Raw genomic sequence first — 24,044 nt, forward strand, 5'->3', positions numbered from 1 at the left:
CAAATTTTTTTTTTTAAGATTTTATTTATTTATTTGACAGAGAGAAATTACAAGTAGATGGAGAGGCAGGCAGAGAGAGAGAGAGGGAAGCAGGTTCCCCGCTGAGCAGAGAGCCCGATGCGGGACTCGATCCCAGGACCCCGAGATCATGACCTGAGCCGAAGGCAGTGGCTTAACCCACTGAGCCACCCAGGCGCCCCTAGTTCATGACAAATTTATAATTCCTCCTCTTTGGCTGATTTCCTTTTCCAAATTCATTAACACCTCAGAGTATAAATAAGGTACAGTGAGTATTGCAATGAACACACTTCATCATGAACTCAATACTTAGCATTAGGCTGTTTCCAAAAATCAGGTCCACCTTCAACAGCTAGACTTCCCATGGAGGTGATTCAGGCCCACAGGAGAATACAGTCCTGTCGTTAGGTGGTGGTGTGGGTTGAAATCTCGACTCTGTCATTTACTACGGGGGCCAATTTCATTAGGACTCAGTTTCTCATCTGCAAAAGGGTGATATTTACATCACCTACTTCACAGGTCCTTAGGAGGATTAGAGGAGTTAATATAGATAAAGCATCTGGAACAGTGCCAGGTACAGAATAAATGTTCAATACTGGTTAGCTGTTGTTCCCGTAAACTTGTAGCAGGCTATGTGTAAGTCCCAGGAAAACACGAGAAATTACGAAGAGGCTAAATTCCAGCTCAGGCCACCCCAGACGTAGGGCCCACGCGCGCGGACGCACCAGGCCTGGTTACAGAAAGCTCCACTCCACTCTCCCTTCCTTGCTCCCCGGCCCGCACTTCCCCGTCAAGGCTGAGGCGCCAGGTAACTAAGGCAAACCTGGGGAGACACCTGTGGCCGGCGACCGAGACACTTTTCAGAGAGGGTGTGAGGAGGGTCCACTGGAAGTGGGAGGGACAGACTCTTTGACTCTCCAGCTACCTGGATACCCGCCCCGAGGTGAGATCACAAAACAGGCCTCGGGCCCTGGGGACTTCCAAACCTCCAACCCCCTCCTGGGCAGGTGGTGAAGACTCCGGTCCTTAAAGACTGCGTGCGGCACCCGCGAGCCCGTGGGGGCGGGGCCATCTTAAGCCCCGCCTCCGCCGCCGGGCTCGAGCCTGCTGCGGACCGCTAGGCCGACGCACCTAGGCCCTCGCAGCCAATCGAGAGGCGCGGCGCAGTTTCAAATAAAGACGGCGGGTGAACATGGCGTCTGCTTTTGGGTCTGGGTGGTGATCGCTGCGCGTTCTGTGGTGAAAATGTGGCGGGTGAAAAAACTGAACGTTATCCTGTCGCCTTCGCCCCAACCGGTGAGCAAGAGAACCTCAGGGACGGAGAGAGCTGGGTCGGGGCTTTGGGGCGGGACGCCGCAGCGCCGAGTGTCCTGGAAAGCTGGGTCGAGGGGAACCTGGGGAAGGGGTGTGTGTCTGTGTGTCTGTGTGTGTGGTCTATTACCGGTCCTGCCGCTTAAGCGCGGCTGCGGTGGAAGTCTACTCTTCCTATTGCCGCAGGAGCTTCTTAGAAAGGGAAGAGGGGCCGGCCTGGTCCAGCCCAGGCTTTCTCACACTCTCCTTTCTCAGGGAAAACCAGCTATGAGAACTCCTCTCCGAGAACTTATCCTGCAGCCCGGTGCCCTCCCCAACTCTGGAAAAGGGCCCCCGATAGGCTACTCGCGGACCTCATCACTGTGCAAGCTGGGATTGCAGGTGAGATTCGCCTGGCCGGCTTCTCGACTGGGCTCTTCGCCGAGGTCGAGAGCTCAGAGGAACAGAGGGCCAAGGCTGGAACGTAATTAATAAGGATAATGAAGTCTTCTGCCTTAGTGACATCCATTTACAGCTATTCAGGCCAACAGAGAGGTGCCCTAGGGTGGTTAAAGGAAATCCACGGGGAACCCAGACCTCTATTTAGCTGTTAGTTTTTATCACTTCCTCCCCCGTTAAACCTTTATCAAACTACTGAGAAACACTATCACTTTGATTAGTGGTTCTCCCGCTAATGTGGGCTCACACGCAGAGATCAGTCAGCTGCCACAGTGAGGCAATATCCACGTTCATTCCAAGAGGTTGCCAGAACTCTTCCTGGCATCAAGTTACCCCACGAGAAGGCAGGGTACCTGGACAGACTTCTTTTAAACTAGCCCCATGTAGAATTGCCCTCACTGAGTTGTACTTTTTTCAAAAGTCTTGAGAGAAGTAGCCACGTGGAAACTGCTTTTCAGTTGTTGTAAAAACTTGCCGAGGAAGGAGATTGACCCCTCTATAAAATTCCTTAAAGAAATTTCTTTTAGAACTTAACTGCCTGGGATACTTGTCTTCCTGAAGAAATTGCTAACCTCTTTCTTTCTGATAAGGAGAATTAGGTAGTCTACGGTATTTTCCCTTTTGCTCTGGCTTCTAGAGAGCTTAGGGTCAAATTTGATCATCAGATATAGCTACTGTTACTCCTTGAAATAGGAAGATTTGCTTCCTTTTTCTTTTCTATGATTTGGTATCTCATTAACCTCTATCTGCCCTTTTTCATGCAGACTAAATTATTTGTAACATTTTTATTTTTAGTTGATTTTTTAAAAGATTTTTAAAATTATTCATTTGTCAGCGAGAGAGAGAGAGCACAAGCAGGCAGAGTGGCAGGCAGAGGCAGAGAGAGAAGCAGGCTTCCTACTGAGCAAGGAGCCCAATGCGAAAATCAATCCCAGGACTCTGGGATCATAACCTGAGCCAAAGGCAGCCAATAAACAGACTGAGCCACCCAAGTGTCCCTATTTTTAGTTATTTTTATTTTTTCTTTAGTAGGCCCCATACCCAACGTGGGGCTTGAATTCAGTACCCCAAGTTCAAGAGTTGCATGCTCCACCCACTAAGCCATTCCACTGCTCCTTTGGAGTCTGAATTATTTTTGAGATACAATATAAATTAAATAGGTTAGAGGAGGAAAGAATATGTAAAAACAGAGACTTCCTGCATAACATATGTATAAAGGTAGCAGCCTTTTTTAAAAACACTGTTTTAACACTTACTGGCCAGTAGAACTTTCTGGTGGGGCGCTGTCATTTGAGCATCTGACTCTTGGTTTCAGCTCAGGTTGTCCTCTCAGGATCATGGGATTGAGCCCCATGTTGGCTCTGCAGTCTGCTTCCCCTCTCCCTCTCCTGCCCCTCCCCCTGCTCGCTCACCCTCATTCTCTCTCTTTCTCTCTCTCAAATAAATAAATAAATCTTAAAAAACAAAACAAAACAAAATACCCAAAACTTTCTGGGTTGAAGGGAATGTTTGATAATATGTGTTGTCCAGTATGGTGGCCATGAGTTTTGTGGCTGTTGAGCACTTGAAAGGTAGTTATTATGACTGAGGACCTAAATTTTGACTTTTAGGGGAGCCTGGGTGGCTCAGTCAGTTAAGTGGCTACTTTTGGCTCAGGTCAGGATCCCAGGGTCCTGGGAGCAAGCCCTACATTGGGCTCCCTGCACATCAGGAAGCCTGCTTCTCCCTCTCCCACCAACCCCCCACCCCCACTACTTGCATGCTCTCTCTCACTGTGTCTGTCTCTGTCTCTGTCAAATAAATAAATAAAATCTTAAAAAAAAATTTTTTTTTTAAAGATATTATTTATTTATTTGACAGAGAGAAATCACAAGCAGATGGAGAGGCAGGTAGAGAGAGAGAGGGAAGCAGGCTCCCTGCTGAGCAGAGAGCCCGATGCGGGACTCGATCCCAGGACCCTGAGATCATGACCTGAGCCGAAGGCAGCGGCTTAACCCACTGAGCCACCCAGGCGCCCCCTTAAAAAATTTTTTTTAATTAAAAATAAAATAAATTTTAGTCTTATTTAATTGTAATTTACCATATTAGTATAGTCTAGGTTAAAAAAAAGAGTACCTGCCTCCCTTTCCCTGCTCTCCCATGTGTGTACTTGTGCGCTCTCTCTCTCTCTCTCTCTCAAATAAATAAATAAATCCTTAAAGTAATTTTCTACATCCTCACCAACACTTGGTACTTTTTTTTTTAAAATATTTTTATTTATTTTTATTTGATAGAGAGAGATCACAGATAGGCAGAAAAGAAGGCAGAGAGAGAGGAGGAAGTAGGCTCCCCACCGAGCAGAGAGCCCGACACGGGACTCGATCCCAGGACACTGAGATCATGACCTGAGCTGAAGACAGAGGCTTAACCCACTGAGCCATCCAGGTGCCCCCACTTGGTACTTTTTGTTTTGTCTTTTATAGTGGCCATTTTAATGGGTGTGAGGTGTTATGTCATTGTGGCTTTATTTGCATTTCCCTAATAATTAGTGATGTTGAGGATCTTTTCATATACTTTTGGGTCATTTGTATTACCTCAAGAAATACCTATTTTAAAGGTTTTTTGTCCATTTTTTAAAAGATTTTGCTTATTTATTTGAAAGAGAATGAGAGAGAAAGCATGAGAAGGGGGAAGGGTCAGAGGGAGAAGCAGGCTCCCTGTGGGACTCGATCCTAGGACTCCCTCCAGGATCATGACCTGAGCCTAAGGCAGTCGATTAACCAACTGAACCACCCAGGCACCCTAATTTTTTGCCCATTTTTTAAAAAAGATTTTATTTATTTATTTGACAGAGAGATCACAAGTAGGCAGAGAGGCGGGCAGAGAGAGAGGAGGAAGCAGGCTCACCACTGAGCAGAGAGCCTGATGTGGGGCTCGATCCCAGGACCCTGAGACCATGACCTGAGCTGAAGGCAGAGGCTTAACCCACTGAGCCATCCAGGAGCCCCTTTTTGCCCATTTTTAAATTGGATTATTTTGTTGTTGTTGTTGTTGAATTATAAGAGTTCTTTATATATTATATATTACCAGTTTTAAGATTTTCAAATATTGTTTCCATAAGTGATTTTTTTTTAAAAAATGAATAGGAACTTGATAAACACAGCAAAAACTGTAAGTGTAAGTTTACATTTCTCAGAGTCTTTGGTTTGTTTATTTAGTTTCTGAGCTATCTATTGCATACTGATTTATGTTTTTTATTTCATATCTTCATTTATGTCTTTTATTACCGTAGTGCTCTAACCTTACTAATATTGCTGTCTTTGCTCTCTTTGTTTGCTTTTACCTCATGTCTCTTTGTCATCACTTTATTTTCTACTTTTCCTTTAAAGCATTTTGAAAGAAAAACTTCTAAAAACTGGAAAAACAAACAAACAAACAAACCAAACCTGAAATAAAGGGACGCCTGGGTGGCTCAGTCCGTTAAGCCACTGTCTTTGGCTCGGGTCATGATCCCAGGATCCTGGGATCCTTGCTAAGCTAAGAGGCTGCTTCTCTCTTTGCCTCTGCCTGTCACTCTCCCTGCCTGTGCTCTCTCCCTCTGACAGATAAGTAAATAAATAAAATCTTAAAAAAAAACTGAACTAAAATATGTGAAAGTACATAAAAGATACAACTTAACAAATTTGTATGAAGCACCTGTCATTGTAATCAACACTCAGTCAGCAAATTGCCAGAATATCAGAAGCCCTTTTTAGCTTAACCTTATGTTTTAAAGTTTTATCCACTGATGTAAATGAGAGATTTCCCGTAAGTCTGATTTTTTGTTTTTTTGAGGTAAATAATTGGTCTTTCTATCTCAAGCTACTGAAATAGTTTTATCTTCCTTATATACTTCAGTAATTTTATTTTTTCTTAACAGTCTTGCTTGGAACTTGGTAAGCCATTTCAATATGCAAACTCTGGTCTTTCTTTACCTTGGAGAAACTTTCTTATAATATTTGTTAATTATATTTGTTTATTTGTTAGTAATTAAGTATTGTTAATTATAAAATTTGTTAATTTCTTCATGGCACTTTTTTCTTCACATGTTAGATTTACTGGATTTATCTTCCAATTCTTTTAGGTCTTCCCTAAGGTTTCTATTTCTTTGTATTTTTGTCTTTGCTTTAAGATACTTTTCCACTTGATGAGCCAGGCCAGTAATTCCAACCTCTACTCTGATCATTGTCTTTCAATCCATTTTATTGAATTTTTTAATTAAAAGTAGTATTTATTATTTCCATAAGGGCTTTGTGTGTATGTATTGTACTATCCTCTTTTAATTCAGTTTGCTGAATTTTTTGTTTAAAAATACTTTTTACTATTTCCAGAAGGTCTTTGTATATGTGTGTTGTTGTGCTCAAATCTTCTTTCATTGTCATCTGTTTCTTCTATCAGCTGTTTTGTTAGGGTCTACTTTTTCTAACTATCTTAGGATTTATCCTTTCTGTGGCTATTACCTCCATTTAAGTACAGTCATATTTTCCCTTTCTTGTTCATTGAGTCTCAGGACCAGCAACCCTGTAGGTGGTAGAAGGCACAGTGGTCTTTGTGGCTGTGAACCAGCATGTGGGGGGTTATCAATCCTTTATGAGGCACCAGGAGGAAGTCTCTGCTCTTCATTTTCCTCTGCTGTAAAGGTTAGAGCTCTAAAAATCCCAAGGGTTAAATGAATTCATCCCATGTGTTTCAGGACACTCTCAGCTCTTGAGGCCAAGTAGACTGGGTCTCTACTTCAGATTGATGTTGCCCTTTTTCCTAGGGTCCATAGATTTCTGTGGTCTCCAGCAAGACAGTATACTAACTCTGGTCCCCAATTTCTCAACTATCCCAGAAGAGGGAAAATCTTGGAGCAACTCTAGAGTCTGGCAGAGCTTACCTAGAGATCCTTCCTACCCATTCCTCTAAAAGTGGGTTGGAGTTAGGATTGGAGACAAGTGGGTCACATTCAAGCTACCATCTCCACAGGATATAGATAGATTATCTCAGCCTTGTTTATATTGTAGGCTTGTTCACTTGCAAAGATCCAAGCTGGTTTCCCAGCTTTAGTCAGGGTTTAGTTTAGGGTTTCTTTAGTGAGCAGCAAGACTTAGCCAAATTTTACCTATACAGAGGTGATGAAAACTCTTCCTTTGAGTTCAGACAATATTCTGTACCCATAATTATATGTTGGGAACCTGAATTGACTGCCTTGGTCACCTCCTTTTGTTTTCTTTGTCAGGAAGGCAGCAACACTGCATCTCCACCCGATTTTATCAATGCCAAGAGGACAGATTCCACTTCAGAACAGTTCACCCATCCCTCAAAGTGGCTAGAAGATCCTTGTCAGCATGAATCAGATGAGCAGCCCCTAGATCTGAATCCCCAAACCAACTCTACTCCTAAAATATCTGAGGAAGCTGTAGATCCACTGGACAACAATGTGGTTAAAACCATGGTCCTTGTACCCTCTCCAGTGAGACAACAGCAAGACGTTACACTTGAAGCTCATTTAGATACTATGACAGAGACAAACAGCATCTCTCCAGATGAGCCTCTGAGGCCAGGAGATCTGCTAAGAGAAGGGGTGGCGGCCTGCAAAGAAGACAGCTTTTCAGAGGTTGTTCCCTCTATGCCTGATAAACCTACATTTCTGCATCCTCCATCCCATATCTTGGAGAGTCTACCAAATCCCTGTTCAGAGCAACAGCCACACTGCTCCAAAGAAAGCCTCAGGGGTGGTAGGACTGAGGCTGTGGTTGAGGACTTAGTCCCTTCGGAAAGTAATATCTTCTTGCCTTCCTCCATGCTCTGGCTCTCCCCTTCAACAGCCTTAGCAGCAGATTTCCCTGCCAGTCATGTGGACCCAGGGGAGGGAATTGTAGAGCACAGATCTATAGAGGAAAGAGAACTTAGCTTTCCCACACTCCCTGAGAAGGCTGAGTTAGGAGATCAAGCACTTGTCTTAAATATGGGAGATACTCCATCCACATGCCTAACTCCAAATCCAGGAGAGATGGAATCCCAGGCAGCTCCAGACCCAGCAGTAGAAGATGCTGGTAGGGTTCTCATCTCTGATACAGGGCCTTGGATGTCCCCACTGGCCTGGCTGGAAAAAGATGTAAATACTTCGATGATGCTGGAAAATCTCCGCCAGAGCTTATCCCTTCCCTCTGTGCTTCGGGATGCTGCGATTAGTACTACCCCTTTCCCTACTTGCTCGGTGGGGACTTGGTTTACTCCCACAGCAGCACAGGAAAAGAGTACAAACACCTCACAGACAGGCCCAATGGATATCAAGGATGGTACTTCTGAGACAGAGCACCTCCTATGGGGGTAAGTGTCCTGTATCTTTGTGCCCCTGGGCTCCATTAATCAGGACCTGCTGCTCCCATTCCCTCACCCTTTCTTTCTTCTCATGTTCTTTTCTTGCTGCAGCAACCGTCCTCCGGATCTAACTGCCTTATCTCGACATGACCTAGAAGATAACCTGCTGAACTCTCTCGTCCTCCTGGAGGTTCTCTCCCGCCAGCTGCGGGACTGGAAGAGCCAGCTGACTGTCCCTCACTCAGAGGTTCGGGACAACAGCACACAGACTGACACATCTCCCAGTGGGGTAAGAAGTTCTTCCCAGTTGGCCCTCTTCTTTAAAATATGTATAAAAGCTGAGGATCTGGAAAATCCCTTAGAGCTGTGGGTACTCATTATACTCCTGGGATACATCATCATTTTCCTAGGGAATATAAGCAAGGGAAGTTTTTAAAGGAATCAGTTTCTAGATGTTCATCTTTCACATGTACTCTTTTTTCTTTTTAATTTTAATTTTTTATTAACATATAATGTATTATTAGCCCCAGGGGTACAGGTCTGTGAATCACCACACATGTATTCTTTTTTTTTTTTAAATTTTATTTATTTATTTGACAGACCGAGATCACAAGCAGGCAGAGAGGCAGGCAGAGAGAGAGAGGAGGAAGCAGGCTCCCCTCTGAGCAGAGAGCCCGATGCGGGGCTCTATCCCAGGAGTCTGGGATCATGACCCAAACTGAAGGCAGAGGCTTTAACCCACTGAGCTATCCAGGCGCCCCCCGCACATGTATTCTTAACTAATTTTTTTCTTTCCTACTTCCCCATTCTCAGTGGCCCTTTCCTACTTTCCTAAAGAGCAGCATATTCACGACCTATCCTGAATCTTACATTGTCAAGGAATAATAATCAAAGGACAAGAGAAAATCTTTGTGTACATGCTGAGAAAGCAAATGGCTGCAAAGATAATGTAACACATCATGTGGATTATTAAAAATTTTGACCGAAGTTCACTATTGAGATTTTGGCATGTATCTATCTCCAAAGGAGTGCCTGGAATTGGGTCTTTTCTTCCTCCATTCCTACTTATGCCCATTACTTATGTGAAGCAGATTCTCAGTTCTTACATCTAGAAGAAAGGAAAATCAGCATAGAATTGTTGCTGAGGCATGTCTTAGTGTAGGAATTATAGTAATCCACAGACACATGAGTTAATAAGGGGAGGGAATTGCTGTCCTTTTTATTAATAGATTATTCCCAATAAAATGTTACTGGGTTAAATGGACCTCTGTTGTTGCAGAGATATTGATTAATAATAGACTTAATATATTATAGACTTAAAATATATTACATGAGGATAAAATTCTGAGTGTAAAAATACAAGGTTCAAGGAAGAAAGGGATGATAAAAAATTTCTGACTCTTTTTAAAGATTTATTTAGTTGAGAGGGAGGATGTGCATGCATGCAGAGGCAGAGGGAGAACGAGAAGGAGAGAAGCAGACTCCCCACTGAGAGTAAAGCCCAAAGCAGGGCTTGATCTCACCACCCTGAAATCATGACCTGAGCTGAAATCAAGAGTCAGATGCTTAATCAACTGAGCCACCCAGGGACCCACAAATTTCTGATCTTTTTTTGTTTTAAATTATTTTATTTTTAAAATTTATTTTATTTTAAATTTTTAAAATAAAAAAAAATTAAATCTATTTTTATTATTTATTATTATTATTATTATTTTAAATTTCTGACCTTTAAGAAGAGCTTGTGTGTGCATTTTTAAAAAAGAGTTATTTATTTGAGAGAGAGTGTACATGTGCGTGGGGGCAGGGGCAGAGGGAAAGGGAGAGAGAGGATCCTCATGTGAACGCCCTAGTGAGTGCAGAGCCCCATGTGGGGCTTGATCCCAGGACCATGAGATCATGACCTGAGCCAAAATCAAGAGTGGGATGCTTAACTGGCTGAGCTACCCAGGGGCCCGTTTATGCATTTTTTTTTTTTAAAGATTTTTTATTTATTTATTTGACACACAGAGAGAGATCACAAGTAGGCAGAGAGGCAGGCAGAGAGAGGAGGAAGCAGACTCCCTGCTGAGCAGAGAGCCAGATGCAGGGCTCCATCCCAGGACCCCTCGAAGGCAGAGGCTCTATCCCACTGAGCCACCCAGGTGCCCCTGTTTATGCATTTTTTTTTTTTAAAGATTTTTTATTTCTTCATGTAACAGAGAGAGAGATCACAAGTAGGCAGAGAGGCAGGCAGAGAGGGAGGGGGAAGCAGACTCCCTGCTGTGCAGAGAGCCCGATTTGGGGCTCGATCCCAGGACCCCGAGATCGTGACCTGAGCTGAAGGCAGAGGCTTTAACCCACTGAGCCACCCAGGCGCCCCGTTTATACATTTAAAAAAAAATTTTTTTTACTTAACTATTTGAGATAGAGAGTGAACAAGAAAGCAGGAACAGGGGAACAGAGGAAGAGGGAGAAGCAGGCTCCTGCTGAGCAGGGAGCCTGATGCAGAGCTCAGTCCCAAGACCCTGGGATCATGACCTGAGCCAAAGGCAGACGCTTAACCAGCTGAGCCACCCAGGGGCCCCTGTTTATTAATTTTTTAGTGGTGTCAAATAGGTATTAAATCATTATGGTATGTGTAGTATTTATACCATTGGCTATATTGAAAAGTGATTTAACAGTTTTATTCCAAACTACCAATATTTATTTATTTATATATTTATTTAAGATTTTATTTATTTATTTGAGAGAGAATGAGCAAGAGAGCTTGCCGAGCACGGAGCCTGATGTGGGGCTCAGTCCCAGGACCCTGCGATCATGACCCCAGCTGAAGGCAGAAGCTTACCTAACTAAGCCACCCAGGCACCCCTCAAACTGTCAATATATTTTTTTAAGATTTTATTTATTTATTTGATAGACAGAGATTACAAGTAGTCAGAGAGGCAGGCAGAGAGAGAGAGGAGGAAGCAGGTTCCCCACTGAGCAGAGAACCCGATGCAGGGCTTGATCCCAGGACCCTGAGACCATGACCTGAGCCGAAGGCAGAGGCTTTAACCCACTGGGCCACCCAGGCGCCCCTCAAACTATCAATATTTATAACATGGTTAAAATTACAGCCTTTATAACATTTTAAACTTAAGAGTACTCAGTCTTTCAAGGTTATTCTGTAAGATATGAGAGGAAAACAGTTTAAAGACCACTATTCTAGAGGATTCTGGTTGTGACAGCACAGGTTGAGAAAGGAAGGGAATGGTGTCCAGGGAAGGAATTGAGAGCCTCAGTCTTGTAGCTTTTGAGATAATGGGTAGCTGCTGCTAAGAAGAGCTGGTCTCCAAATGCCCAGAGACCTGGGGTTGAAAATATCCTCAACTTTACCTTCTGCCAAAATCCTGACCTCCTTCCCCACTCTTTCCCTGAAGCTTGCCAAATCCCTTTGGAGGCCACTGAGCCAGAGTCAAAAAGGGGCAGTGACAGCACCTGCTGCCATTCCCTATTCCCCATCACAGTGTCCTGTCCTTCCCGCTTGGCTGCCTCCTTCACACTAATCTCATCACTTGCCTGACTGCCCCGATCTGAGGAGCATTCGTGCCCTGCCCAGGGCTCACAGAGTGCTGTGGGCCTTACCACACACGATGTGGTGGGGAATAATGGCCGCTCTGCAGGGGAGGGGAGCAGCGAATGCCACAAGCTCTGTCGCCTTAAATCCAGACTGCTGTAACATCATGACTCAGCACTGCTGCTCCCACAGGTTTTGTCTCAGATGATGGCTGCCTTTCAGCAGTAATGACATTTCTGGGCTTTTCTCTCAGAACCTGAGTCTTTGTATGGCTCTGCTGTCTCAAGATCATACTTTTCCACTCTACACAGCATACTAATTTTTATCTGCACTAAGGTAACGCATAGACAGAGAATGAGAAAAACGACTAAGAAATATTCGAGAAGGTTACTAGAAATTAAGAGAATTACAAATTAAAACAATGAAATTTAAACTATTTTCGTCTCACAAAATGGCAAAAAATAAAATAGATAATATTGGTAAATATTGTCCCATTGTCGGTAGGGTGTATAAATTGGTTCAACCTTTTTTGAAAGTAGTTTAAGATCATTAAAGCAATTCAGACTTTTTGACCCAATAGTTCCACTTATAGGAATGTATCCTAAGAGTTAAAAAAAAAAATGCTGCATAAAGGCAGTAGCTTTTTTCGAAAACACCATAAGATGGGATATTCTGCAATGTAATTTTATTTATTTATTTATTTATTTAAAGATGTTTATTTGAGAGAGAGAGAGAGAGAATGAGCAGTGGGGAGGGGCTGAGGGAGAGAAAGAGAAGCTGACTCCCTGCTGAGCAGGGAGGGGATGCTAGATCTCAGGACCTGGAGATGATGACCTAAGCCAAAGGCAGATGAACCGACATACCACCCAGGCACCCTGCAACGTAATTTTAAAGTATGCTTATGAAGAGTTTTTAATAACATGGAAGTATAACATAAATCATGGCTTTTAAAGAAAGGAAATTTAAAAAAAAGAAAGGAAATCAGAGTTTAGATAATTTCTGAAAGGCTTCGAGGTGAGGTAAAGTATCAGCGGAAGTTAAAAATGAGTGTACTCTACTTTGATAGGTCCCTGTAAAGCAGATGTTCCAGTCTCAGGCAATTTCAGTGAAGAGAGTGAATATAAACTCAGGGTTAGTAACATTAATATAATGAAATTAAGTAATAGAAGGAGGACCCCACGTTTATTTATGTTATAATCTCAGTTGTGATTTTCTTAAGCATTACTGTCTTTCATCATACCTAAAACACTGTCAGTATTAAGATGCATCCCAATTTCAGTGGCACTATTGTATAAAAAGATAATCATCTTAGAATTTATTGAATAAGGTAGTTTCTTTTTTCAAGATTTTATTTATTTGAGAGAGCACAAGCAAGGGGAGTGGCAGGCAGAGCAGGGAGAGCCCGATGTAGGGCTCGATCCCAGGACCCTGGGATCATGACCTGAGCCACCCAGGCCCCTTGAATATGGTAGTTTCTTTCTAAATCAGTAATCTTCCTGACACCTGAGGGAAGTAATATACTCCTCAGTTACAGCAAATCCCTATAGCCAGAAAATCTCTGGTGTGGAGTTCTAGTGAAATCTTTCAGGGTAGTTGCTAAACTGTTGGTTAAGAATCATTGCTCTAGGGGCGCCTGGGTGGCTCAGTGGGTTAAGCCGCTGTCTTCGGCTCGGGTCGTGATCTCGGAGTCCTAAGATCGAGTCCCGCATCGGGCTCTCTGCTCAGCGGGGAGCCTGCTTCCTCCTCTCTCTCTGCCTGCCTCTCTGCCTACTTGTGATCTCTCTCTGTCGAATAAATAAATAAAATCTTTAAAAAAAAAAATCATTGCTCTAGGGGTCCTTGGGCGGGTCAGTCAGTTAAGGGGCCAACTCTTGATTTCTGCTCAGATCATGATCTCAGAGTCCTGGGATAGAGTCCTGGGTCTGGCTCTGAGGTCAGCAGGGAGTCTGCTTGGCCCTGTCCTTCTCCCTCTCTCCCTCTTCCCACTCATGCTTGCTGTCTCTCAAATAAATAAATTACATCTTAAAAAAAAAAAAAAAAAAAGAATCATTGCTCCAGATGGTGAAATTATTATTATTATTTTTTTTTTTTTTTTTAAAGATTTATTTATTTGACAGACAGATCACAAGTAGGCAGAGAGGCAGGCAGAGAGAGAGGAGGAAGCAGGCTCTCCACTGAGCAGAGAGCCTGATGCGGGGTTCGATCCCAGGACCCTGGGATCATGACCTGAGCCGAAGGCAGAGGCTTTAACCCATGAGCCACCCAGGCACCCCCAGATGGTGAAATTATTAATGGCTTCTTTTTCCATTTTATTCACTCTATATTTCCAAACTTTTATAAACCTTTAAACACATGTCATCCTTATAGTTAGAAAAAGGTTATTTTTTTTTTTAAAGATTTTATTTATTTATTTGACAGAGAGAGAAATCACAAGCAGACAGAGGCAGGCAGAGAGAGAGAGAGGGGGGAAGCAGGCTCCCCGCCGAGCAGAGAGCCCGATGTGGGACTCGATCCCAGGACTCTGGGATCATGACCTGAGCCAAAGGCAGCAGCTCTTGAGCCACCCAGAAGCCCAAAAAAGGTTATTTTGAAAAGGAATTTTTTTATGTACCTCTGGATTTTTTTTCTGACTCAGCTTCCTTCAGCTGTGAGTCTTGCTCCTGCTTTTCATAGGAGAGGCTCCTGGATCTTGGCAGATGGGAGGGGGAATGTGGCGCTGGTGGGGCATGTTGCCTCTTCAAAGGGCACACTTTTGTTTCTCTGACTAGACAAGAAAGAAACCTCAGCATCTTCAGGAGAGCCAAGAGATTGGACAGGCTCTGCAGCAGGCCAGGAATGTCATGGTAAGTACTGATTGCCTTGATACCATCTCTGGGTGTCCTGTGATGATCAAGAATGAGTCTTGGGGCACTTGGGTGGCTCAGTGGGTTGGGCCGCTGCCTTTGGCTTGCGTCATGGTATCAGGGTCCTGGGATCGAGCCCCATATCGAGCTCTCTGCTCGGCGGGGAGCCTGCTTCCCTCTCTCTTTCTCTGCCTGCCTCTCTGCCTACTTGTGATCTCTCTCTCAAATAAATAAAATCTTAAAAAAAAAAAAAAATGGAGAGTTCTGGGTGGTTAGCAGATGGTGATTATCTTCTCCCTACTGGGAGCTTGAAACTGGGGCCAGTGGTTTCCCCTCTCAGTGCCCTTGGTTATTAGTTCTGACTTAGTGACTTTATTTGGTCTCTGGTCTAACCTAACCACCTTTCCCTTTACAGCAGTCTTGGGTGCTGGCTTCTAAAGAGCTGATGTCCTTGCTTCATCTATCTCTGTTGCACTTAGAGGAAGATAAAACTGCCGTGAGTCAGGAGGTAAGCAGCACCAAGGTGAAGGCACTCCGGTGAGACTGAAAGTCCAAAAAAGGAACTGGACGCGGTGTCTGATTCTTATCTTGTAGTCTCGGCATGCAGAAACCCTGGTCTCCTGCTGTTGTGACGTGTTGAAGAAGTTGAAGGCAAGGCTCCAGAGCCTCAAAGCAGAAAGGGAGGAGGCAAAACACAAAGAGGAAATGGCCCTTAGAGGCAAGGAAGCGGTAAGGTGCCAGGCCTTTGTTCCTGGATGTGGGAGGTCTCTTCCTCAGGGTTCCTGCAGGAACACAGAGTCACTTGCCCTCTTCCCTCGACAGGCGGAGGCTGTGCTAGAGGCTTTCTGTGCACATGCCAGCCAGCGCATCAGCCAGCTGGAACAGGACCTGGCATCCACTGGGGACTTCAGAGGCCTTTTGAAGGAGACCCAGGCCCAGCTGGTAATTTGAAGGCATTTTCTTCCCTGGGATCTAAGCTGACATACTGGAATGGCCATATCCCCGCACTCTGTTGTGTCCAGAGGGAGGGGGCCATCTCTGTAGGCAATCCTTCTTGTGTAGGTTGGGCTTCATGCTGAGCAGAAAGAGGTGGCTCAGCAGACAGCGAGTCTGACTTCAAACCTACAACAGGACTGGATATCCATGCAGCTGGATGTGAGTATTTGGGGCCATTATATCACCCTTTACTCCCAGCCCGCCCTGTTAGGAGCCCTGCCTCAAATGTGCTCTCCTGACCTGCTTGCTTCCCCTACTAGTGCATAACATGGACAGCCTTGCTGAGCCGGTCTCAACAACTCACAGAGAAACTCAAAGCCAAGAGCCGGCAGACCCTGCAGGAACGTGATGCTGCAATTGAGGAAAAGCAGCAGGTACAAACCAGAAGTGGGGACTTCTTAGGCCTGGTTTCCTCCTCCTCCTCTGTAGAAGGCCTTTCTAATGAGTGGAATCATTAACCTCTTTCCCTGGTTGTGTCCTTTTTCTCCTCTGGGTTTGGAGACCAGCCAGGTCCTTTCACTGTAGATGGCTTTGGGCCCAGTTGTTTCCTTTTCTCTTTAGTACCTTCTTCAGCTACTTTTCTCCTCTTTCTCCTTTTTACTGGGGACCTTATTTCTGATGTGTTACTGCCCAGGAGCAAGGTGCTTTGCTGTTCTGTCCAGAAAGAGAAGCTGGTCTGAGTCCTAGGATTCCTGATTCAGGAAGAACCATAGGAGAAAAATCTATCTTTTCTTCCTAGGTTTCCAGGGAGCTGGAACAAGCTACTACCCATTTAGAGGACTGCAAAGGCCGAATAGAACAACTGGAGTTGGAAAACAGTCGCCTAGCAACAGGTAGGGGTGTGTGTGTGTGTGTGTGTGTGTGTACATGTACACATACATACACGAACCAGCCCTGTGCCCTGCTGAAGCCTGGTGTATGGCAGTAGAACAAAGAAGTGCTGTGGAGCATTTTTTTCAGAGCAGAAGAACAGAAAGGTTTTGGCCTGATGACTACATGGTGTCATTAGGATACTTTTGGTTTAGATATCCGGGCTCAGCTGCAGAGTCTGGCCAGCATGGAGAGTCAGCTAAAAGAGCTACAGAGTCAGCATGCCCATTGTACCCAGGACCTGGCCATGAAGGATGAGTTGCTCTGCCAGCTGACCCAGAGCAATGAGGAGCAGGCTACTCAGTGAGTCACTATCGGGTTGTGGTGGCAGTTGGCACCCAGAGTGTAGGATGGCTGGGATCTGACAGAAGGTCTCTGGCAGATGGCAAAAGGAAGCAGTGGCACTAAAACACACGCAGGCAGAGCTGCAGCAGCAACAGGCCGTCCTGGCCAAGGAGGTCCAAGACCTGAAGGAGACCCTGGAGGTGAGGAACATGGCTCGGGGCAGGGGAGCTGGGAGCAGCATGCCCCTTACCTGATGCTGTGTTGGTGACATTTGAGGCTGGGGACCAGAAAAAGCCTCTGTTCCCAGGGCTCTGAAATTTCTCACTTAGCTCATTTTCACCCCCTCCCTCTCTCGCCCCTTGCCTTCCTTCCTTTTCCTGTGTCCCCAGTTTGCAGACCAAGAGAATCAGGTTGCTCACCTAGAGCTGGGTCAGGTAGAGTGTCAGTTGAAAACCACGCTGGAAGCACTCCGGGAGCGCAGCCTGCAGTGTGAGGACCTCAAGGACACTGTGGAGAACCTGAAGTAAGATTTCTACATTTCTGTGCTTCACCTACTAAGTGTTTATGCTTCCTCGGAGCACTTTGGAAACTGCAGTCTCCAAGGAGACTGTGACATGATCTAAGAACCTCTTGTTTTCCTCTTTTTTTTTTTTTTAAGATGTTATTTATTCATTCGAAAGAGAGAGAGAATGAGAGCCTGAGAAGGGGGAGAACTAGAGGGAGGGGGACAGCAGACCCCACACTGAGTGCAGAGGCTGAGGCCAGGCTGGATCCCAGGACTCTGAGATCATGACCTGAGCTGAAATCAAGAGTCAGACGCCCAACTGACTGAGTCACCCAGGCGCCCATGTTTCCTTTTTGAATGGAGCTCCGTGTGGGGATTTGGGAGAGGAGTTCAGAGAAGGTTGCCTGGTCTTTGGCTGTTTTCTCTATTCCTTCCTGATTTCAGGGCTAACCTGGCTAGCACCATAGCAGAGAACCAGGAACAACACCTGGAGAAGACCCGCCAGTATTCCCAAGAGCTAGGGGTGCTGACTGAGCAACTACGGAGACTCACCCTCTTCTTACAGGCAAAACTAAAGGAGAAGGTAGGATCCAGGGATTCCTTCTCTTCCTTTCCAATCATATCTTCAACCAAAGACAATTTTATTCCTTCCTTCCCAATCTGTAGATTTTTTATTTCCTTTTCTTGTCCTATTTCATTAGCTAGAACTTCCACCACTACATGGAAAGGGAGGGGTAAAAAGGGACATCCTTCCCTCATTCCTGATTTTTTTTTTCCCCCCTCATTCCTGATCTTAAGTATGATGGTAGCTGCAGGCTTTTGTAGGTTGAGGAAGTTCTCCTCTATTCCTAGTTGATGAGAGTTTTTCCAGTTGTTTCTTTATCATACAGAATGGTCTTCCTAAAACACTACTCTTCTTCCATCTCTGACCTTCACTGACTTTCAGTTACCTACGGTACTTCATCCTGTCATCCTTTTTTTCATCTGTTTCCTGCCTATTATGAACCCTTTACTCCAACTAGACTGCCGGTATACCACATGTCTCTAATCATACATGCCCTGTCTCTAATCATACCCAGACTTGGGCTGTTACCATGCCCATTTTCTAGAAACTAGAAATACCTTTTCCTTTCTTTATCCTCCTTATTTCAACTTCCTTCAAATGTTTCAGAATCACATGGACTCAGTGATTTCTTGCTGTATTCTTCATGAACTTACTCTCCTTTTGCACTTGCATTAGTTTCCCTCAGATGTCTGTTCTCATCATCTAGATTATGATGTTTAAAGAAAGCAGATGGGACACCTGTGTGATTCGGTTGGTTAAGCATCTGACTAGATTTCAGCTCAGGTCATGATCTCAGGATCATGAGATCAAGCCCCAAGCTGGGCTCCACACTCTGGGGAGTCTGCTAGAGATTTTCTCTCTCTCCCTCTCACTCTGGTCCTCCCCCTGCACTCACTCTTCCTCTCTCTTTCTCTCTCTCTCAAATAAATAAATGTTTAAAAGAAAAAAAAAAAAAGAGGGGACACCTATTTGGCTCAGTGGATTAAGCCTCTGTCTTTGGCTCAGGTCATGATCTCAGGGTCCTGGGATCAAGCCCCCCGCATCAGGCTCTCTAGCAGAGAGCCTGCTTCCCCCCACCGCCTACCCCGTCTACCTACTTGTGAACTTGCTCTCTCTGTCAAATAAATAAAATCTTAAAAAAAAACAAAAAAACAAAAAACAGAAATTTAGCCTTTCTTCTTTGGCTTTCCCACAGTGCACAGCACACAGTAAATTGTTGTTATCTTTTGGAATAGTTAATTAGCTTATTCAACATTGAAAGGTACAACCACGATCCTGAAATTTGGAAGTGCTTATGATCTGACCCTAGTGTGTGCTGAGCACAGAAAATGTGAAAGAATCCACAGTGTTGCAGGGAAGATAGGTGTAACCTTGACATCTTGACTTAGGATCATGATAGAGCTCTTCATGGAGGAAGCATCAGTTATACCTTTGAGAGTTAGCATGTCTTCTCAGAGCAGGTGATCCTTGGGCAGAGTCTTGAGTTTTGGAAGGTGGGGGTGGGGCAGGGGCAGGGTTATGTAGGAAGGCCTACTAGGCAAAGTCAGAGAGTGCCTTTCTGACTATGAATGTCAGAGAGGCACTGTGTGTACTCTTCTTGTAGTGTCTACCTTATAACATGACCTGGGTTATGTGCTGGGGTTACAGGTGAACAAGACAAGGCCCTGCTCATAAGGAATTTGGCAGGTTTGGAGTCTGGGAAGTAGCTTTTCAGTATAGAAGCTATATGGGGCAAGAATGACAAGGAGACAAAACTAGAGAAGTAGACAGGAGGCCTGGAGGCTTGAACTAATGGCGATTATAGAAGGGTTAGAAAGGAAAGGGTGGACTGGATGAATTGAATACGTATTTAGAAAATAGAAGTAATAGAACCTGGTAACCAATCTGGTGTAGGAGTAAGGTGGAAGAGTGAAGGGTCATCTCTAAATTGCTGGAAAGATGATGATACCTTCTAGAACTGGGGGTGGCACACTTTTCCCATAAAGTACAATATTGTACTTTTTTTTTTTAAAGATTTTATTTATTTATTTGACAGAGAGATCACAAGTAGGCAGAGAGGCAGGCAGAGAGAGAGAGAAGAGGAAGCAGGCTTCCCGCCGAGCAGAGAGCCCGATGCGGGACTCGATCCCAGGACCCTGAGATCATGACCTGAGCCGAAGGCAGCGGTTTAACCCACTGAGCCACCCAGGCGCCCCCACAATATTGTACTTTTGTCTTTTTGGCCATGTTGTCACTATCTTAACTACTCAACTATGCCTTTGTAGCTCAAAAGCAGCCATAGATAGTATATAAATAAATGTATGGCTGTATTTCAATAAAGCTTACTTACCAAGACAGGTGGCAGGCCAGATCTGAACTACAGGCTGTCATTTGCTGCCCTCCCAATCCCCCGGCCCTAGTATCATAAACTGGAGGAGGAACAGATTTTTGGTGGGATGGGACAGGGAAAATGGTGAGGTCAGCCTTATGTAAACTAAATTTCAGGTAGACTATGGAGCATTCTGGTAGATTTTTCACAGGTTTTGGGGTCTGGAGATTGGGAAAATAATCTACCTGAGAGAGACAGAAAGTTCATCCACGTAGTAGTAGCTTTTTTTGTGGAGTTCCCCAAGGCAAGGCCTAGGGAATGGATTAGAGTATAAAGAAGGCCAAGGATGAACCAAAAGGAGTCCAACAGTTTCAGGAACAACCTGTGGATAGAGAGAAGAAATAGTGAGAAAGTTATGAGGCGTGTATATGAAGGAGAGAGTCATGTCCCAGAAGCTGAGAAAAAGAAGTTTCTTTTTTTTTAAAGTTTTTTATTTTATTTATTTATTTATTTTATTTGACAGAGATCACAAGTAGGCAGAGAGGCAGGCAGAGAGAGCTGGGGGAGGAAGCAGGCTCCCTGCTGAGCAGAAAGCCCAATGTGGGGCTTGATCCCGGACCCTGGGATCATGACCTGGGCTGAAGGCAGAGGCTTTAACCCACTGAGCCACCCAGGCGCCCCAAGAAAAGGAAGTTTCTAAAAGAAGAACATGGTCATCGATTATCAAATAGGTCAGGTAAAACAAGAGCTGAAACATGTCTGTGGAATTTGAAAGTAAGGATGCCCTTAGTGAACCAAACGAGTTTTGGTGGAATGGTGAGGAAGAAGACTGAGTGTAGTGGGCTAGGGAGTCACTAGATATGACCATTTTAGGCGGGAAATGTAGGCTTCTTTATCTTTTTCTTGATCGGAGGGGAAAGAGAAAAGGCAGCTTAAAAATGGGATTTAAGTTAAGAAGGTTTCTGTGTTTAATTGTTTTGTTCTTTTTTTGTGTGTGTGAGAGAATTAAATTCTGGGAAAGGAGCTAATTGAGAAGGTGCTGATAGAGAAAAAAGAGAGTAGATGGAACAGCATTCCAGAGGAGGTGGCTTCTCAGTACCTGGAAGTTCAAGAGATCCATAAGCCTAAAGAGCCGCTGACCATGTTTCTCCTCTGCCCTTAGGCTGAACCAGAGACCCCCGTGGTAAGCACAGCCTGTGCTCCTGCCCAGGAATGCCCTCTGCCTACTGACAGCGCCTTCTTGGGAAATGTCTTGACAACAGTGGCATATGAAGGTTAAAGGCCCTGGGATTTAGGGGTGGGAGAGTTGTGGCCTTGGCTTCTGTTATGGCAGACCCTTGACTGGGTCACCAGAGGGGCCCTCTACCTTGGTTGGCTTTGTTTCAGAGTCAGAAGCATCTCCTGTGCCCTTGCTCGGAAGTGACAAGAGTGCTTTCACCCGAGTAGCATCAATGGTTTCCCTTCAGCCTACAGGTTAGAATGGGCTCCAGGGATCCTGCCTCATTTCTAGATCTGGTACTCATGATAAAGAGTAAAACAGTGAGAAGTAATTTGCTCTAAAAACCTCAATTTTACATGGGCTCATTTTATTTCTGTCTTTTGGGATCTGCGGTGTTCTGGAAATTCAAATCCTATGGGTGGGGAACATGGATAAGAGTTGTGGTGGCAATGGCTACCCACGCTTCTTCCTTCCAGAGCCCAAGGGCTCTGCTTCCAGCTAGCACTTGCTCTTTCAGAGATCCCAGGCATGGAGAAGAGCCTGGCAGAAATGGGTGAAATGACTCTGGAGCTTCAAAGCCTGTGCTCCCTGCTGCAAGAGTCTAAAGAGGAAGCTGTCAGGACTTGGCAGCGAAAGATGTGAGTGGAGGGTGGTCTTGATCAGGGGGCAGGTCACGTGAGATAGCTCCTTATGTCCAGGGCCCAGCCAGCACCTGGGAGGACAGAAATAATGCTGAATTTTTCCCTCCCCTAGTTGTGATCTGCAGGCAAGGCTACAGGCCCAGGAAGAACAGCATCAGGAAGCCCAGAAGGCAAAGGAGGCAGACATAGAGAAGCTGAACCAGGCCTTGTGCTTGCGCTACAAGGTGAAGGAGGGGCCTAGAAGTGGGGCGATGAAGAACTGGGGCAGCTCTACTGGCCCATTGGGAGAAGTGGTCTCTCCAGGAATCTGGGTGGTGGGGATTTTCCAATCCTTGCCCTAGTTTTGCCCTTCCTGGGGTCAGACATTTTACACATTTGGGAATTAGCAATGGGCTGACCCATCTCCCAGGATGACCTAGAAGTCAGGAACTCTGGCAGAACTCTCTCAACACTGAAACATGCCTTGCCTGATGTAGCCCTAGAGGAAGAATTGGGAGTGTTATCAATTGGTGTTATTGGAGCTGGACAGGGGTCAGACACTAAATCCTATCTCCTGGCAAGGGCTGCTAAGAAGCCAGCTCTCTCAGTGCTTCTTACCTCCCTTTCCCTCACAGAATGAAAAGGAGCTCCAGGAAGTGATACAACAGCAGAATGAGAAGATCCTAGAGCAGATAGACAGGAGCGGCGAGCTCATAGTATGTTCAGTATGATGCCTGTCCCTCCGCCTTCTGTGTCCCAGAGGGCTAGAATTTCAGATTTGGTGGGAAATGGATCCCTGGTTTTCCCTTGTTCACCGTTCACCACGTGGGATAATAAGGGTAGAGGGGCCCTTTGAGGGCTACTGGACATCTTTCCATTCTCGTACCCAGAGCCTTAGAGAGGAAGTAACCCAGCTCACCCGCTCACTTCGGCGTGCGGAGACAGAGACTAAGGTGCTCCAAGAGACTCTAGCAGGTCAGCTGAACCCCGACTGTCAGCCTATGGCTACTAACTGGATCCAGGAGAAAGTGTGGCTCTCCCAAGAGGTGAGAGGTGACTCAGAGTTAGCAGAGGAGCTGGACAGCTGGCGGGAACCCTAGGCTGTGCCTCTACTGATCTGGATATACCTACAGGTGGACAAATTGAGGGTGATGTTCCTGGAGATGAAAAATGAGAAGGCAAAACTCATGGTCAAGTTCCAGAGCCATGTAAGAATTCCCATGCCATTCAGCAAGTGCTGAATTTCCCACTACTACTAGCAAGTGCTCTGCCGTATTTTCCTTGCCCCACAAGCTATGCTGTTTTTCTGAGTGTAGGACTTAATGGATCCTGTCTGTTTTCTAGAGAAACATACTAGAGGAGAATCTTCGGCGCTCTGACAAAGAGTTAAAGAAACTAGATGACATTGTTCAGCATATTTATGAGGTAAAGGAGGGAGGGAGTTGATGTAGCTAAGGCACCTGGCATAGAGCTTGGCCCCAGGAAGTACTCAGGAGCATCTCTGTGGTTCCCAGCCTGTGCTGAGCCCTGGGCCTGACTCACTATTGCAGGCTTCTCTGTGGCTTCTGCTCTCTCCCCTCTGACCCAGTTGGTGCTTCCTGGGGCTGGGAGCCTTGGACTTGTGACCCTAAGCTGCCTTTTATGCCTCTTCCCAGACTCTGCAGTCCATCCCAGAGGTTGTGAGGGGTTGCAAGGAGCTACAGGGATTGCTGGAATTTCTGAGCTAAGAAACTGAAATCTGGAATCTGTTTCACCCTTACCTGCAGTACTCCCTTAGCCCAACACCAGGACCAACGGACAAAGAGCTAGCTGTGTTTAATGTTATTTAAATAAAATATATTTAATGTATTTCTTCAAGTTCACTGAATCCTGTTTTTTGGGTGTGGGGGATCTATGAGGTTAGAGAACCTTGTTGGCTCTCCTGCCTGGGCTCCCTCCATACCACCCTCCCCCTGCGTCCAGAGCCAATGGCTCCTCCTCCCTTCCCTTGCTTCCTCAAACACTCTGGGCACTGGACTGCTTGTTCCTTGGCTCTTAGCCTGGGGGTGGGACAGACAAGGATTCATTCTCTTACCTTCTCCATCCCCCCCCTCCAGGCTAGGTCCTAAATAAGAGGGTGAGGACAGAGAAACTCATTCCTATTCTCTGCCCCGGACTTTGTGCCTCTCCTTACCCCACCAGTTGCAACTACTTAGGTGATTCTCCTT

The 24,044-nt window shown here is 45.3% G+C and overlaps 1 protein-coding gene across 1 annotated transcript; it reads left to right on the forward strand.

The window, feature by feature from the left end:
• The first annotated feature begins 1,180 nt into the window (after window positions 1–1,180).
• On the forward strand, window positions 1,181–23,694 carry SPAG5 (sperm associated antigen 5). Its single transcript, XM_044248312.1, has 24 exons — window positions 1,181–1,314; window positions 1,585–1,710; window positions 7,007–8,100; window positions 8,203–8,380; window positions 14,395–14,469; window positions 14,885–14,977; window positions 15,064–15,198; window positions 15,292–15,411; window positions 15,532–15,624; window positions 15,726–15,839; window positions 16,205–16,298; window positions 16,491–16,638; window positions 16,718–16,820; window positions 17,010–17,143; window positions 17,570–17,708; window positions 21,161–21,272; window positions 21,385–21,471; window positions 21,735–21,855; window positions 21,971–22,082; window positions 22,473–22,553; window positions 22,728–22,883; window positions 22,971–23,045; window positions 23,182–23,262; window positions 23,493–23,694. The coding sequence occupies exons 1-24, from the start codon at window positions 1,264–1,266 to the stop codon at window positions 23,562–23,564; spliced, it is 3,594 nt and encodes a 1,197-aa protein (XP_044104247.1). The 5' UTR covers window positions 1,181–1,263; the 3' UTR covers window positions 23,565–23,694.
• Window positions 23,695–24,044: the final 350 nt, after the last annotated feature.

Source organism: Neovison vison, chromosome 5 (genome assembly GCF_020171115.1).
Source record: "Neovison vison isolate M4711 chromosome 5, ASM_NN_V1, whole genome shotgun sequence".
In the NCBI taxonomy this organism is placed as follows: domain Eukaryota; kingdom Metazoa; phylum Chordata; class Mammalia; order Carnivora; family Mustelidae; genus Neogale; species Neogale vison.